This window comes from Plasmodium yoelii, assembly GCF_900002385.2.
Source record: "Plasmodium yoelii strain 17X genome assembly, chromosome: 9".
NCBI classification, from domain to species: Eukaryota; Apicomplexa; class Aconoidasida; order Haemosporida; family Plasmodiidae; genus Plasmodium; species Plasmodium yoelii.
In genome coordinates this window covers 996204-1012285 of record NC_036181.2, presented here as the reverse complement: position 1 = coordinate 1012285, position 16082 = coordinate 996204, and the positions used below count along the sequence as shown (strand labels likewise).

Sequence of the window (16082 nt, the reverse complement as noted above, 5' to 3'; positions counted from 1 at the left end):
TTATTGCTTTAGTATATGTCACACTTAATAACATTCGATTATTCTCAATTTGTTATTTTATTTTGAGAGAAAAAAAAAAATAGAATGTTAAATATATGAGTCGATTTTGTTTTATAATAATATATTTCAATATAATTCAAAATATTTTCCCGCAATTTTTTTTTTATTTAGGAAACCCAACTAGAGAGGGCTTACTAAGCTTCTCTCTTTAATATACACATTCGATATGTTATATAGGCTAAACATTATATTATATACATATATGATTAATTTGACTATTATTTTATATTTCCATGTATTCCTTTTTGAACAAAACAAATTTTATCCAATTATATGGCAACTGATGATAGAATGATATGTGACTAGTTGGTTTGTTCTGTTTTGTTTTGCTATTTATTTTATTTTTTTATGTATCCATTTTATTTTTAATTTTTTCGAATATTGTCGTAACAAATGTACTAAAGGAAACATTCATATATACATATGTATACATATTTCTTGTAATATTATTACTTTTTTTTGTGTTTATAAAAACAACCAATTAGCATATTTTCAAATAAATAAATTATTTGCCCAATTTTATTTTAGCATAATAGCTAGCCATTTTAAAAAAATACATACAAAAAAAAATAATAAAAAAAAAAAAATAAAAATAATATAAAGTAAAATATAAGGTAAAAAATAAAGTAAAAAATAAAGTAAAATACTTTGAAAATGTAACAAATTTATGCAATTAATTTAGAACAAAAATTAGATATTTAAAAAAAGTGTAATATATTTAGTAGTTATATTAAATATTTTATTTTTTTTATTTTCTCCTTTTCGTCATATTGTATATATAAGTATAAATAAATATTTAAATTATATATATCCATCAATCCGAATAAAATATTCTATATAAATAAATACTATATGTTTCAACGGAACATATAATATATCAAAACAACTGTAAATTATTTATTATTATTTTTTTTTTTTCAACCATTATTTATGTAGCTAAATTTATATATCCTTTTAAAAAAAAAAATTAATATATTACATGAATTATTAACTGAAATATAGAAAATGATTAAATAATCATATATAAATAAAATATAAAAAAAAAAAAAAAAAAAAAAAAGTGGAAAAAGAAAATACAAAATCATGTTATAATATATAATGGATTTGAATAGAACCATATTAAATTGTTTGGAGAAATTATCTTGTCCTACTGATAAAAAAAAAACACATAACTTTTAATTTTAATAACTACAATAATACAGTAATATAATAATATAATAATATAATAATAAAATAATATAATAATATAATAATATAATAATAAAATTAGTTTTTTTTATAATTTATCGATTGTAGATAGAAACATGTATATATTTTGCCTGAATAATAATATATAGGCTTATATATTTATTTTTTATTATATAGTACATTGTTATTTTTTTATATATTCATATATATATAATTTGTTTATTATCGAAATTAAAAAGCAAACACAATACAGCCTTATATATTCTGGCCATACATGTATTTATGACTATAGAGTGGCTATATCTGTTGATAGGGGCATAGCAAAAAATACATGCATTAGCATATGCATATGCATAACATATGTATATACGTATACTATATAGATATATACACAACATATACATTCCTTTGCACTCACTTTTAATGGAATAACTGTTCCTAGAATAAAAGGAAATAATGTGTGAACCAAATAAAAATACCCCACAATGGATATCAGTGGATGGAAATAATCAAGAAAAGATATACAGCGAAAGTTTAAATAATGAAGAGAATGAATTATTAAAAGATGAAAATATAAGTAATAGAGAAAAGGAATTAATATTAAAAAACCAAAATTTTGTAAAAGATTTAGAACTATTAGAATTAAATTTGGGTGGAAATATGATAAAAAATAAACCAATATTAAGTAAAAGTAATATATCATATTTTTGTACAGAAAAAAATATAATATGTTTAAATTTAAAAAAAAAAAAAAAAAAAATAATTGTAACATCATTTTCTATAGATCGAATGTTTTATTTTTATGATAAAAAATCTGATGAAGAATATTTAATATTAAAAGGATTTGATACTTATATATATATATATCAAATTACAAACAAACGTTTTCAATTTATTAAAAAATTTATTATAAATAATTTATTTTATATTAATAGTTTTGGAAAAAATGGTGAACTATGTTTAGCTACCTGGGAATTTGTAGAAAATAAAATATACACAAATTTTTTCTTATTAAGATTTGCTTTTAATTATGAAAATGGTTTTTACAATTTTGATAATGACCAACAAGATGGCGAACAAGATGACGGACAAAATGAGCCACCACCTCATCATGTCACATATAATTACGAATCTAGTTTCGAAAATGAATGTGATATGAATACATATCCAGATGAATTGTCTATAATTTATGAATCTGAATCTGAAAGTGAAGAATTTATAAAAAATAATTATTATAACCCAAATTTTAAAGGAAAAAAAAAAAAAAAAAAAAAAAAAAAAAAAGTGATTGGAACAAAATTAATATTAAAACCAATATTAAAAATAAAATATATATATTTTTCAATGATAGATATGGATGAAAATTTATCTAAATTAGTTTTAGCAAATAATAATTTAATAATAATATATGATATAACAAAAAGTTGGTACAATATTTTATATTATACTAATTATATATCAGCTGTTAAAATATGTGATGATGATAAATCTTTATGTGTTGGTTTCTTCAATGGATATATATATATTCTTAATTTTGGTGAAATTATATCTAATAATTATGAACAAAATGAATCACTAAACAAAGATTCTAATAATACATCTAATATACCTCAACAAATGTATTCAAATTATTTGTTTAATAATATAAAATCGTTTTCAAGGATGTTTCCTTATGTTCCAGTGTTTGAAGCAGAATATATAAATAGCGATATTTTAGGAACACAAATAAATGATAAGGAATGTGATAATAATGGGTTTGTAAAAAATATTCCATATATTAATTTGGGAGATGGCATAAAAAATGTAATTAATAAACAAAAAATTAATTGTACAAAATATAAATGGCATAGTCATTCTGTTTATAATATAATAACAAAACAAAATAAAATATGTTCAACGGGTGAAGAAGGTGTTATATTGATATATAACAGAAATGATGCATCATTTGAATTTATTTCACATTTAGGCTCTCCATGTTATTATATGTATCTAAATATAAAAAAAAATATAATAATATGCAATTCATTAAATAACTCTATCTTGTTTATTAATTATAATAAACGTTTATTTTTTTATAAATATAAGGGTTTATCTATGCCACTAAAATTATCTCAATTATTTTATAATAATCTTGATATGATTACAAACGTTAAAAAATCTTTTGGTATTTTTGAATCTCAATTATTTGATAAATTTAATTATAATGAACAATTTATAAATAAAAGAAAAAAAAATCAAGTTAATATTTTAAATGATGAAAAAGCAAAAAATAATGATATTGTCGAAATCGAGGAAAATGATGAAAAAACAAATAATAATGATATTGTCGAAATCGAGGAAAATGATGATAACCCCCAAAATAATGATATAGATAAGGAAGATGACGGTGCCAATTTTTATAATTTTTCTGAAAATGAAAATAACGAAATGGCAAAAAAAAGCATAATAACATTTGAATCAATACAAAATGAATTAGAAAAAAGAATATATAATAATGCAAATATAGAAAATAATTTATATCAAAATTTTCAATTATCTTATTTTTGTGGATCAAATGATGGGCTAATATGTTGTTTCTTAACATCTTTTGCACATCTACAATTATATAATGTAGAAAAAAATAAACATATAAAAAATATATGTCCATTAAATATAATATATAAAAGTCGAACAGATTCAGAAAAAGTAAATGATATAGAATTAATTTTATATGCTATTAATAATACACGAAATATTATTATGACTATTGAAAAAAGAAATTATTATATATATGGTATTTTAGATGCAATTAACAAAAATTTAATACATACTGTTTATACTATTCGATTTTGGATACATATAAAAAATTTCGATTATTATGATATGTTTCATTATGTCATTAATAAAGAACCTGATGATATTTCAGATATAATGGGAAATAAAAAAGATACAATAAATAATAATAAGGATAGAGAAGAAACTGAAATGAGTGAAGAAAATAAAACTAATTATAATGATGATCTAAATAATTCTAAAATAAATACAAATCATAATATTGAAAAATATAAAAAAATAATTCCTCATCCAGCTTTAAGTTTATTTATATTATTATGTTCAGATGGAAATATAACATATTGGTGTTTAGAAAAATCGGATAAAATTTTAGGAGATGATATATATCAAAATTTCGAAATCGAAAAATATGAAATAAATAGCTTTAATTTAGCATATATAATAAAAAATACAGAAAATGAAACAGATATATTCCCAAATAATATTAATAATAACAAAGATGTTGAAAATAACACAACACAAAATAAACTAAATGATGAAGAAGAAGAAGATGATGAAAATGAAAATGAAAAATATAATATTATAACTGTTGTGAAAAATATAAATTATAAAAATACTCCAATTTTAAATGGAGATATAAGTAAAGATGGGGGTATATTATGTATATGCCATGATACAATAATATCTATATGGGATTGTATAAATTTAAAAACATTAGCAATAATTAATCATCCTATGTATACATTACTAAATGATTATATATTTAATTTATATAAAGGAATAGAAATATTTAATGTTGAAAATAATATGTACATGTGTTACTACTCATTTGATACTCTTTTTATTTATTCTTTGAACCAATTTCATTTAGTACATGAAAAAAAATTTAATGGAATTATTGAATATGTAAAATTTGATAAACATTCCTCAAAAATGTTAGCAGTAGGTATAACTAAGAGAATTAAAATTTCTAATGATCAAAAAATTAATCAACATCATTATGATAATACCTGTCTTGTTCAGAAAAATTATTTATATAAATTTAGCCAAAATTATTTAAAAAAAAAAAAAAAATTTTATTTGTCACAAAATAAACCAATTATAGCCATAGACTTTGCTCCAATAAATAAGGAACAAAGTGTAACATTAACCAATTATCAAGATGAAGCAATAATTATAGCACTAAATTCAAAGTTTCAAATATGTACCTTTTATTTTAATAATTATCCTAAACATGTACAGTTAAGGTAAATATTGGACCAACTCACCATAATGGTCATATAAATTCTTCATTTTTTTTTTTTTTTTTTTTTTTTTGCAAACATATTTTGAAATGGGATTGGCTGTTCTAGCAAACGAAAAGAATATCCAACTATCCCTAATTCATTCAATTATTCATATTTTTAATGTGCTTGTGCACTCATGTTTCATAAGAGGCAACGAAAAGTTTGCTTAAATGCATATGCATGTATTATATATTAACTTGGTTATTTGTTTTATAACTTTTTAACATAAAATGTCAATTAAATTATTTTAATAAAACAAAAATATTAAATTTTTATGTTGGTAATGCAAATGATGCGACAAATATAAAAAATGTATAACATATGAGAACTGAAACAGAAAAATGTGTAGAATAAATGTTATATGCAAAAATGGGAATAAAATAGAATGGGAATAAAAATACTTAAACATGATAAAAAAAAACTACCATAATTTCTTTGTTTATTTTGGTTTGCCATTTTAATAGGCAAAGATCAAAATAAGAAACAAATACAGGTGAAACGGGGGTTGGGAAATGTGAAAGAAAAAAGTTATGAGCTAATTATTATTGCTTAGCATACGTTAAGCTAAGCATGCGTTAAACTAAGCACACGGACGCGTATGTAGTATACATCAATTAGCTAGATATATAAAAATGCATAGTCAAATGCACAGCCAAATGCACAGCCAAATGCACAGCCAAATGAACCCACTTGGTCAATTATTTACTATTTTGCTTCGATTTTTTTTTTTTTATATCTTTCATAATGTGAGAAAAAATAATGTCTTCGTTATCTGAAACCATCGGATCTAAATGGGACCATTCATTTTTTTTAATTATCTGTAATTCATTATCTTTAAAAATTTTTTGCATATATTCAATTGAAGCATTCGAATCAACAAGACAATCTTTATCGCCATATATAAGACATATAGGAAATGTACAATTTTTAGAATTTTTTTCAAAAATATCTGTTACCGGTGTTTTATCAAATGATGATAACCATTTATGAACATTAGCAGTTGAATTAGATCCACTTGGAGTATTTAAATAAATTATCTCTTTATTGTAAATATCATTTTGAACAAGTTTTAATATATTCGAAGTTAAGAAATGAGATAAATTAGTTATTAATCGTTTCACAAATTTTTTTGGAATATGTTTGATAGCATAATTTCTAAATTTTAACACATGTTTAAAATGTTTTGATATAAATATAAACCCTTTTAATGCAAAAAATATTTCAGATTTTTTCCACAAAATAATAGGTAAAGACATTAAATAGCAACGTTCTATACTTTTATTAACATAATGATTTAAACAGCCACCAATCAAAAGTGATATAGAGCCTTGTGATAATCCAATATACATAATTTTATCTTGTTTTGTTTTAGTTTTTATATATTTAATTATTGCAGGTATATCATTTTTACCCATATCTTCAAAAGTCCATGTATCTGTTTCTTTAATATTTTTTTCAATATCTTCTTTTTTCATATTATCTAAATATTTTAAATCATTTTCAGTTATACCAACAAGTTCATAAATTTTTTTAACATCTATATCATCTGATGTAAATAGCTTACTATTTGATATCATATTTTTTAAACGTTTTATTTCAATATCTTTTATATTTTTTTGAATATTACTATTTGAGCCTTTAACTTGACTATTGTTAGAAGCTATACTAATCTTAGAACCAATTTCACTTTTATTACAATCATTGTAATTTTTTTTTATTCCCTTTTTATTTAAACATGAATTATTTTTTATATCAAGTTTATTTTTAATTAGATTCGATTTATTTTCATCCTTATTTTTATCTTTTTTTTTACATAATTTTTTAAAAATTTTGTTTTTTTTTTTTTTTAAATCAATTTGATCACATACTAAATTTGTAGAATAAGTATTTTCATCAAAACCAATATCACGTAAATCATCAATTGTATATATCTCTAAATTTTTTTTCATAGCATATTTTTTTCCTACATATTCAGTTAAATAATTACCTCTATTATTACACAACCAAATATCATAATTTTTTAATAACAATTTAAAAGGCAATGAATTATATCCACCTGATATTGAATTTATAGATGATTCCATTAACCCATGCCCTATACAAAATACTCCTTTTTTTGGTGATTTTTCTTTTAATGGTGTGTAATTTTTATCTGAATCTACGATATGATATAAATTTAATTTATAACCATCAATAGTATATACATAATGTTTTTCTGCTTTAAAATCATCGTTTGTTATATCATAAACAATTTTTTCCATATCATCTAGATCTCCTAATTTGTTAAATAATTCACGGGATAATGGATTTCTCCAGCTATCATCATAATTCTCTTCATTTATAAAATCAAAATTATATCTTTCATTATTTACTTCGTTAAACATAGTAGGCATATCAATACTACCTACTGGCAAACCATCATTTAAAGCATATAATGACATTATCACAAATACATAGATATAAATAATATATGTACATAATGCGTGATAACACAAAATGGAAATTATAACATTTATTCACATCGTTTTATTCATATCGTTTAATAGCTATTTTTTATAATGCTCATTAATGATATTTTATTTTCAAAATAAAATCAAATTATTATATTATAAAATTAAATCCTTAACTTATAAAAAATAAAAAAATAAAAAAATAAAAAAAATAAAATAATAAAATAACGAAAAAACTAATATAACATTACCTAATCATATTACAAATGCAAAGATATTTAAATTTTCTATAATCGCTTTATAATGTTAGTTCGGACTTTTCATAAAATCAAAAATGCATCACAATATGAGCCGTAAAATTAGAATAAATTGTAAAATTAGCATAAATTGTAAATTAGCGTAAATTAGTACCGATTATAAAATATAGGCCTAAAATTAGTGTAGAATATAAAATTAGCATAAATTAGTACCGATTACAAAATATAGGCCTAAAAATAGTGCCGATTATAAAATACAGCAAAAATAGTGCCGATTATAAAATACAGCCAAAATTAGTGCCGATTAGAAAATACAGCCAAAATTTTACCGATTATGAAACAGCCAAAATTTTACCTATTATAAAATACAGCCAAAATTAGTACTGATTGCAAAATATAGCTATAAACCATGATATATCATACATATCCCTTTAATGCAAAATTTATAAAAATTCAAAGTTTTCTATAATTTTGTAAAATAACACTATCGCAAAAACATATAAAATTATTATATAAAACGGTTATATAAAATTATTATATAAAATTGATTAAGAAAATTACAAAACATTTTCAACAATAAATAATACAATGACCCACACAACAATAAATTCTAACCGATCTAAAGAAATGATATAATATCAAAAAAATCATAAAAATAAAAAAAAATAAAAAAAAATTATAAACAGAATTGTAAAAAAAATATAATCTAAAAAACGATTGTAAAGAATTTTTTTTAAACTCTTAAAAAATTAAATGGAAAACCCATAAAATCAAAGATCAATAAAATACCAAGTTATATTTTTTTTTTCTTTTTTTTTTCTTTTTTTTATTTTTAAAAATACAAATTTACAAGTGTTAAATTGGAACTTTGATTAATGTGCATTAATCGATATTTACAAAAATCAGCTTAAATAACTCAATATTTTTATTTATTAAATTAAAAAAAAAAATATACCTTTATATAAAAATATTATATTTCACATATATGCTGGTATAATATTCCAGTCTTCATCATTCAATGATATAAAATTTGAATGTTTAACACTAGATATGGTTGATAAATCTTGTGAACTTGTTTTTTTTAAATTTAAAAGAAATTGTAAAATATATTCTGATGCACATTTAATTGAATCATATTCAACAATTTGTTCATAGTTAAAAACTTCGAATAATATTGCTTCATCTTTATTTTCTGTTAATGTTAAAATTGTATTATTAAAACATGAACTATTAGCAATATAACATTTATACATTGATATATTATTATAATTATATGAATCATTATTTCCAATATATTTTTTTAAACTTGAATTATTTTCTTCAAAATCTTCATCATTTTGTCCTAACTCTTGACAACTATATTTATTGTTCATATCATAATATATATTACTATCATTATCCGTTGTACTATTACAATTACTATTTGATAATAATAACATATCTTTAGCTATATTATATTTATGTACATTTTCATCTTCGATTTTATTATCATTCTTTTCTTTGATATGGTCTACATTTATTTTGTTACTATCTTCATTACCCTTAATTACTTCCTTTTCACCACTTTCACCACTTTCGCCAATTTCACCACTTTCGCCAATTTCACCACTTCCAACTTTTCCAACATTTTCAACTTTTCCAACTTTTTCAACCTTTCCAACATTTTCAGCACTTCCAACTTTTTCAACCTTTCCAACATTTTCAACCTTTCCAACATTTTCAACCTTTCCAACATTTTCAATTTTAACCTCGCTATTACACTTTTTTAGAACCATGCTTGCATTTTCTTCTTTATCGTTAGACATATAATCAATTAGTTTATTTACTGCATCATTATAATATGACTTATCAACACCATTTTGTTTTTGTTTTTGTTTTTCAAAATACAAATTATTATGTAACCCACCAAAATATTTACCACTTTCTTTTTCTTTTATCAAAATTAATTTTGTTCCTTTTTTTGTTGTAAATAATTCTTCAAATATATAACTGTTCCGAGATTTGCTAATTAATTCTAAACTATTGCTTTTTTGACTAACTGCTACATTATATCCACTATATTTGCTAAACGGTCCAACATAAATCATGTTTTTTGATTCATCATCATTTACAAAAAAAATTCCTCGGGTTTCGCTTTTGTATGAGATTGAGCTGTGAAGGTCAAAGGAAAAATGAACGAATTAGAAAATGGGAAAATGATAAAGCGTATCAAACTGGGTTTATAAAAAATATCGAAATGGGTTTATAAAAAATATCGAAGTTGGTTTATAAAAAAATATCGAAGTTGTTTTTCTTTTGAGGTGCATACCATTTGTTTGTGCTTTCTTGAGTAATGTCCAAAAACTGAAAATTGATAGAAAAGGAAACGAGAAATTATCAAAATATAAAATGTATAACAAAACATGATATATACGCGTGTGCATTATGCTATGGTCTTATTAACACAGCAAAAGAATTTTTTTTTTTTTTTTTTTTTTTTTTTTCCTTCCATTCTTACCATATCTGTATCATAAACACGAATAAATTTGTGGTTTCTATTTTGAGTAAATAAATAACTATCCCTCGAGCGTAATACATTTTTGCATATATCTATATATCCATTCCACAACTAATGAAAAGACAAAAGGTATATGAATAACAAATGAATGAGAAAGGGGCATGTATACATATCAATAACGTTATCTACATTTTTTTTTTCTTTTTTTCTTTTTTTTACAATTTTCAAGAGCATTGATTGGGGATGTCCATCAAAACATAAGTCATCTTTGTCCCTTATTTTTCTTCGAATTATTAATTTAGTTAGTTTCTGAAAAATAAAATAAAAAATAAATAAATGAAAAAGCTATAAATATATACACACACAATCGTTTGCACATATATTTTTTTATTTCTTACATCACATAACCCATTTTCAATATGCTCCATTTCTTTTTTCCTATTTTCTAAAATTGTATTCAACTTTTTACTATGGTTTTTCAAAGATATATTTTCATTCTGGCAAAAAAAAGGTAAAAATAAAAATGATAAAAGGTAGCTATATAGCCATAGGATGATGTTGAAACGTTATATATTATAGTGAGTTATATAGAATAAATAAAATAATAAACTGAATATGAATTTGCATATAATATTCATTGATTTTACCTGAAATATAAGATTTTCGTTTTCTTGTTCTTTCAATTTATTATATAAAATCTGAAAAAAAAAAAGAAAAAGTATGAATATATTTTTAAAAATAATAAAAAATATATATTTTGAAACTTATATGAGAAATATTTTTTTAAAATACAGACTTGTATAATAGAGTCCCTTTGAGACACTTCATTAGTTTTATTATCAACATTTTCCTAATGTTAAAAAAAGACAAAAAAATATAAAATGAAGTAATAATAATAATTACACTTATTTATTCGTTTAATTAAGTTTTATATAAGTGATATAAATAATATATCTTACCATTAATTCTGTGTTTTTTTTTTGTTCACAATCCAACTCATTCTGTTCATAAAAAAAAATTCATGAAAACAAATATTATATATATGTTATACATATTGTGTATATGTAAGAAATATATATTTTTAAAATTTATTTATTTATTGGAATACTTTTAATTCTTGCATTTTAGAGTTTAGATTTGTGACTTCGTTCTGTTAAAAAAAAATGTAATTTAGTTAAATTTTATTTATTTTGAAAAATGATAACTCATATAGTTGTTGTTTTACAATTTTTTTAATTTATTTAACCTTGAGTACTTTGTTTTCATCATTCAACAAATTTATTTTATTTTGGTTTTCCTTTATACAAGTATCTTTGTTCTGCGAAATTGTGTAAAATTAGGGAAATAGTTATCGTGTGTGTAAATTTACATAAGTAGACTTTCGCTAGTTATGAAAACAGATATGTACGTTCATAATTTTGCACAATTTTTACACTATTTTTACAAAAAATTATTGCTGTTCATAATTTTTGCACAATTTTCACACAATTTTTGCACAATTTTCACACAATTTTCACACAACTTTCACAAAATTTATTGCTGTTCATAATTTTTGCACAATTTTCACACAATTTCCACACATTTTGTTGGTCATAAATTTAAATACCGAATTGTCCTCTGAGAGATCATCTACCTTTTTTTGTAAGTTGGAATACTTGATTATAATATTTTTCATATTGTTTTCTTGTCTATCTTTTTCTTTTCCTAATTCTTCATTTTTTTTTTCGATAGCTTTTTTGTCTTCTTCTAGTTGTTGTTTATATATTTCAAAATGTTTTTTTTCCATTAAAAATTTTTCTTCATTGTCTTTTAATTTATCCTTTTCTTTATTCATATATTCCATTTCCATTTTTACTTTATTTTGGCAAGATATTATTAATTCCATTTCATCTTCACGTTGTTTTTTCTCTTCCTACAATGTCAAAAATTTAATTATGAAATATGATCATGTATATATATTTTTTTCAAATCAAAAAAATATAATTTGGATTTATTTTTAAAAGTATTTTTTTTACCTTAAGGGCTTCAATTTCTTTACTTAGGGAATTGATTGTGTTACTTTTATTCTATAAAAAAATATATTTATAAATGTGAAATTTATTTAATATTATGCAATATAAAATACTATTTAAACAGATCAATATATTTTTTTTTTAATATTACATGATTAAGCTTTCTTAGATCTTCACATTCTGCTTGCATGGTATCTAATTGTTCCTGAAAAATGTCACAATATTTGAATGTAGAATTGTTCAAACATTAAACTATTTTACATATATAATGTTTGAAAAAAATAAATAAATTATATTTTTTTACCTTTGATTTTTCAATTTCTAAATAAAGATTGGAGATTTCTTCTTGGATTTCTTTTAATTCCTCCTATAATATAAACAAGACAAAATTATTGAAAAATAAATTGTAAAAAGAGAACAATTATAAACACTTATCACATATTTTGCATAATCTTATTTACTATATGTGCTTCCTTTAGAGATGTCAAATTTTCGTTGATTTCATAAATGGCTTTTTCATATTCATTGATATCTTCTTCAAGCTTATTTTTTTCCTCTACCACTTGTTCAAAATTTGCCTAACCGTCAAAATGTGCAGTAAAATAAATAAGTATATATATATATATATAAATAAATATATATATATATAAATATATAAATAAATATATATAAATATATATCGGTGTAGGGACCGAATGTACACTTGGTTGGGTATTAAATGTAGAACAACATGGAGTGTATAAATGAGACAATATCAAATAAATGTTTGTTTACCTTTAGATTCATGTATTCATTATTTTTTCCATTTATCACAGATTCCAGTTTGCATATTTTTCCTTGAAAGTTCTAAAAAAAGAGAAGAACAAAATATATTATGTATGCTTTTAAAAATAATGCTATATGTCCCTAATATAATTATATAATTAATTTTTTAATGATACATTTGAAGATTCATCTAAGTTTTTCTTTGTCATAAGATATAGTCCCTATAAAACAAACATATTTATTTATATAATGTTTATATGTGTGTGCAAAAATATATTAGTTATTTTTTTTTTTTTTTTTTTTACATATATTTCTCTATAGTTATTGCTCAATTCTTCAAATTCTTCATTTCTATCTTTTAACTCATTTTCCATTTTTTTAATTCCCATCTAAAAAAATTAATTAAAATTTATTACTTTTGTAGATATAGGTTTCTATATTTCATCCAAACATATATATATTTTTTTTTTTTTTTTTTTTTTTTTTTTTTCGGATTTATACAAGCAACTCGTTGCCAATAGGTTTTTTAATTTGTATATTTTGTGTGCCCTTTATCATTTCGTATTAATCTAAAAAATGAAATAAAAATAATATAAAAATTAAATAGCAACATATAATAATAATAATAATATGTGTGTGTAATTATGAGCAAAACTGTTTAGCATACACACAAATGTATATAAATAAATAATACTAAGATCATGTATATATTCTTACTTATATATTTAAAATATCTCCTTTATATAAAAAAAATATCAAAGTATTTTTCGTCAGGTAGTTTATTTTGTTGTTAAATGTGTTATAAAGCATAGAGCTTAATTATTAATATAAAAAAATTAAGAAACAATTTTTTAATTTTTATTATTAGATATAAAAAGATTAATAAATTCTTTGGTTTTCAAACTATATTTACAAACACGTTTCTATATGTCTATATAAATAAATACCCATACAATTGTGTATATAAGTAAATATGTTATATATACAGACGTGTATGTGTTCACAAATTACGAGAATAATGGTTAAATATGTTTTCAATATTGTATATAATGCTAATTTTGCTTTTTATATTTTTTTAATATTTTTTTAATATTTTTTTTATATTTTTTTTATGATTTTTTGTGATTTTTTATGATTTTTTGTGATTTTTTGTGTTTTTTGTGATTTTTTGTGTTTTTTTATGTTTTTAGGGCATTAAATTATTAACTAACAAATTATTAAATTAAGATGAAAACATATAAAAAACTAACAAATAAATATAATATATTATCTATATATATAAATATATCATATTTTATAATTATTTAACATGGCAACTTAATTAAAAACATATTTTTTTAGTTTGCTATATTTTTGGTTGTGGTTTTAATTTGAATATTTGTCTATATTGGAAATGTGTTGTTAAAGAACATGTTTTGTGTTTTTTTCAATGATATACAAAAAATGAAAAAAGAAAAAGAAATTATATATAATATAAATATATTTTAGTATTAATTTTAATTGTATATATGTGTATATGTATATATATATGTGTGTGTGTTTTTTTTTCAACATCATCTTTTTTTATGTAGACATCCACACCACGTTTATATATACACAATAATAAAATCTCTATAGTTAAATGTTATTCATAATTAATATATTCGAATTAAAATAAATATGCACCCCTTGCATAATTTTTTTTCATTTCCCTCTTTTTATTACCTAATTTATTTCAGATACAAATAACAATTTATACTAAAACAAGAGTAAATAAATATGTAGATCATAAAAAAAATGAAATATGTTCAAAAATGTATGTATAAACTTATTTGCTAAAAAAATGGTTTTCTAATAAAAATGAAATTGTCTATATATTAGTTTAAGTTATATTTTGGAGATTTTTTGTTTATTATTTTTAACATACACTTTATTTTTCTCGGATATTAAATAAAAAAATAGCATAAAAAATAGCATAAAAAATAACATAAAAAATAGCATAAAAAATAACATAAAAAATAGCATAAAAAATAAATTGTATAAAATATATATATATATGTGTGTACATATGAGCAGACCCATTCAAAATTGAGAGTAAATTGTCTATTTTAATTATTTTTTATTGTTTATAAAATAAAAACATTTTCGAAAATGTAAAAGTATGTAATTGGTATGTTCGTTATATTTTTTTTTGTTGTTTTTATAAAAATATAGAATTCCAAAAATGTTGTAAACCAAATTTAACGGTTTTATGGAACATTCCATTTTAATACCCATTGAAAAAATTATATAAAAAAGAGAAATATATAATAAGATATTTTTATAAAAAAATTGTCAAGGTATTGATTTTTTTTTTTTTTTTTGTGGTTATAATATTCGTACATTATAAATTTAGTAGATTTTCTATTAACAATTTTGAGATAATTTTTACTATTTTTAAAATAAAATAATATGAAAAAATATGAAAAAAGAAAAGACTTTTAAATTTTATACAAATATATAGTGAAATATTATCGATTGAATTTTTTTTAAGTTTTATTATTATCATTTTGTAATATCTTTTTTCAAAAAAAAATCATAAAAAAGTACAAAAGATTAAATTGGTAAAACTCTATTTTTGCATTATAGGAGATAATCAAAAATATCCATATAAATAACATTCTGGAATTATTTTAATTCACAATATTTATAAAACCGTTAAGAAATTGTAATTATACCGTACTCGCCTAGACATAAACATCGCCTACATACTATCGCCTGCATACTATCGCCCACATACATAATACGTACATAATATCGCCTACATACATACAATC

At 20.9% G+C, this 16082-nt stretch overlaps 3 protein-coding genes across 3 annotated transcripts; 1 reads left to right on the top strand and 2 right to left on the bottom strand.

Moving 5' to 3' along the window:
* Positions 1-1704: 1704 nt before the first annotated feature.
* Positions 1705-5271, top strand: PY17X_0923900 (WD repeat-containing protein, putative; the record flags this gene model as incomplete). The annotated part of the gene is made up of 1 exon (XM_721358.2): positions 1705-5271. One exon carries the CDS (start codon positions 1705-1707, stop codon positions 5269-5271), a length of 3567 nt encoding a protein of 1188 aa, XP_726451.2.
* Positions 5272-6004: 733 nt separating this feature from the next.
* Positions 6005-7747, bottom strand: PY17X_0923800 (steryl ester hydrolase, putative; the record flags this gene model as incomplete). Its single annotated transcript, XM_720223.2, has 1 exon — positions 6005-7747. The coding sequence occupies one exon, from the start codon at positions 7745-7747 to the stop codon at positions 6005-6007; it is 1743 nt and encodes a 580-aa protein (XP_725316.2).
* A 1243-nt stretch (positions 7748-8990) lies between these two features.
* PY17X_0923700 (autophagy-related protein 23, putative) lies at positions 8991-13845 on the bottom strand (the record flags this gene model as incomplete). Its single annotated transcript, XM_022955999.1, has 19 exons — positions 8991-10164; positions 10322-10356; positions 10511-10621; positions 10730-10819; positions 10909-11007; positions 11158-11208; positions 11307-11360; positions 11470-11511; positions 11619-11660; positions 11757-11828; positions 12117-12422; positions 12526-12576; positions 12674-12727; positions 12827-12889; positions 12984-13100; positions 13297-13368; positions 13464-13508; positions 13593-13676; positions 13789-13845. The coding sequence occupies 19 exons, from the start codon at positions 13843-13845 to the stop codon at positions 8991-8993; spliced, it is 2619 nt and encodes an 872-aa protein (XP_022812199.1).
* Positions 13846-16082: the final 2237 nt, after the last annotated feature.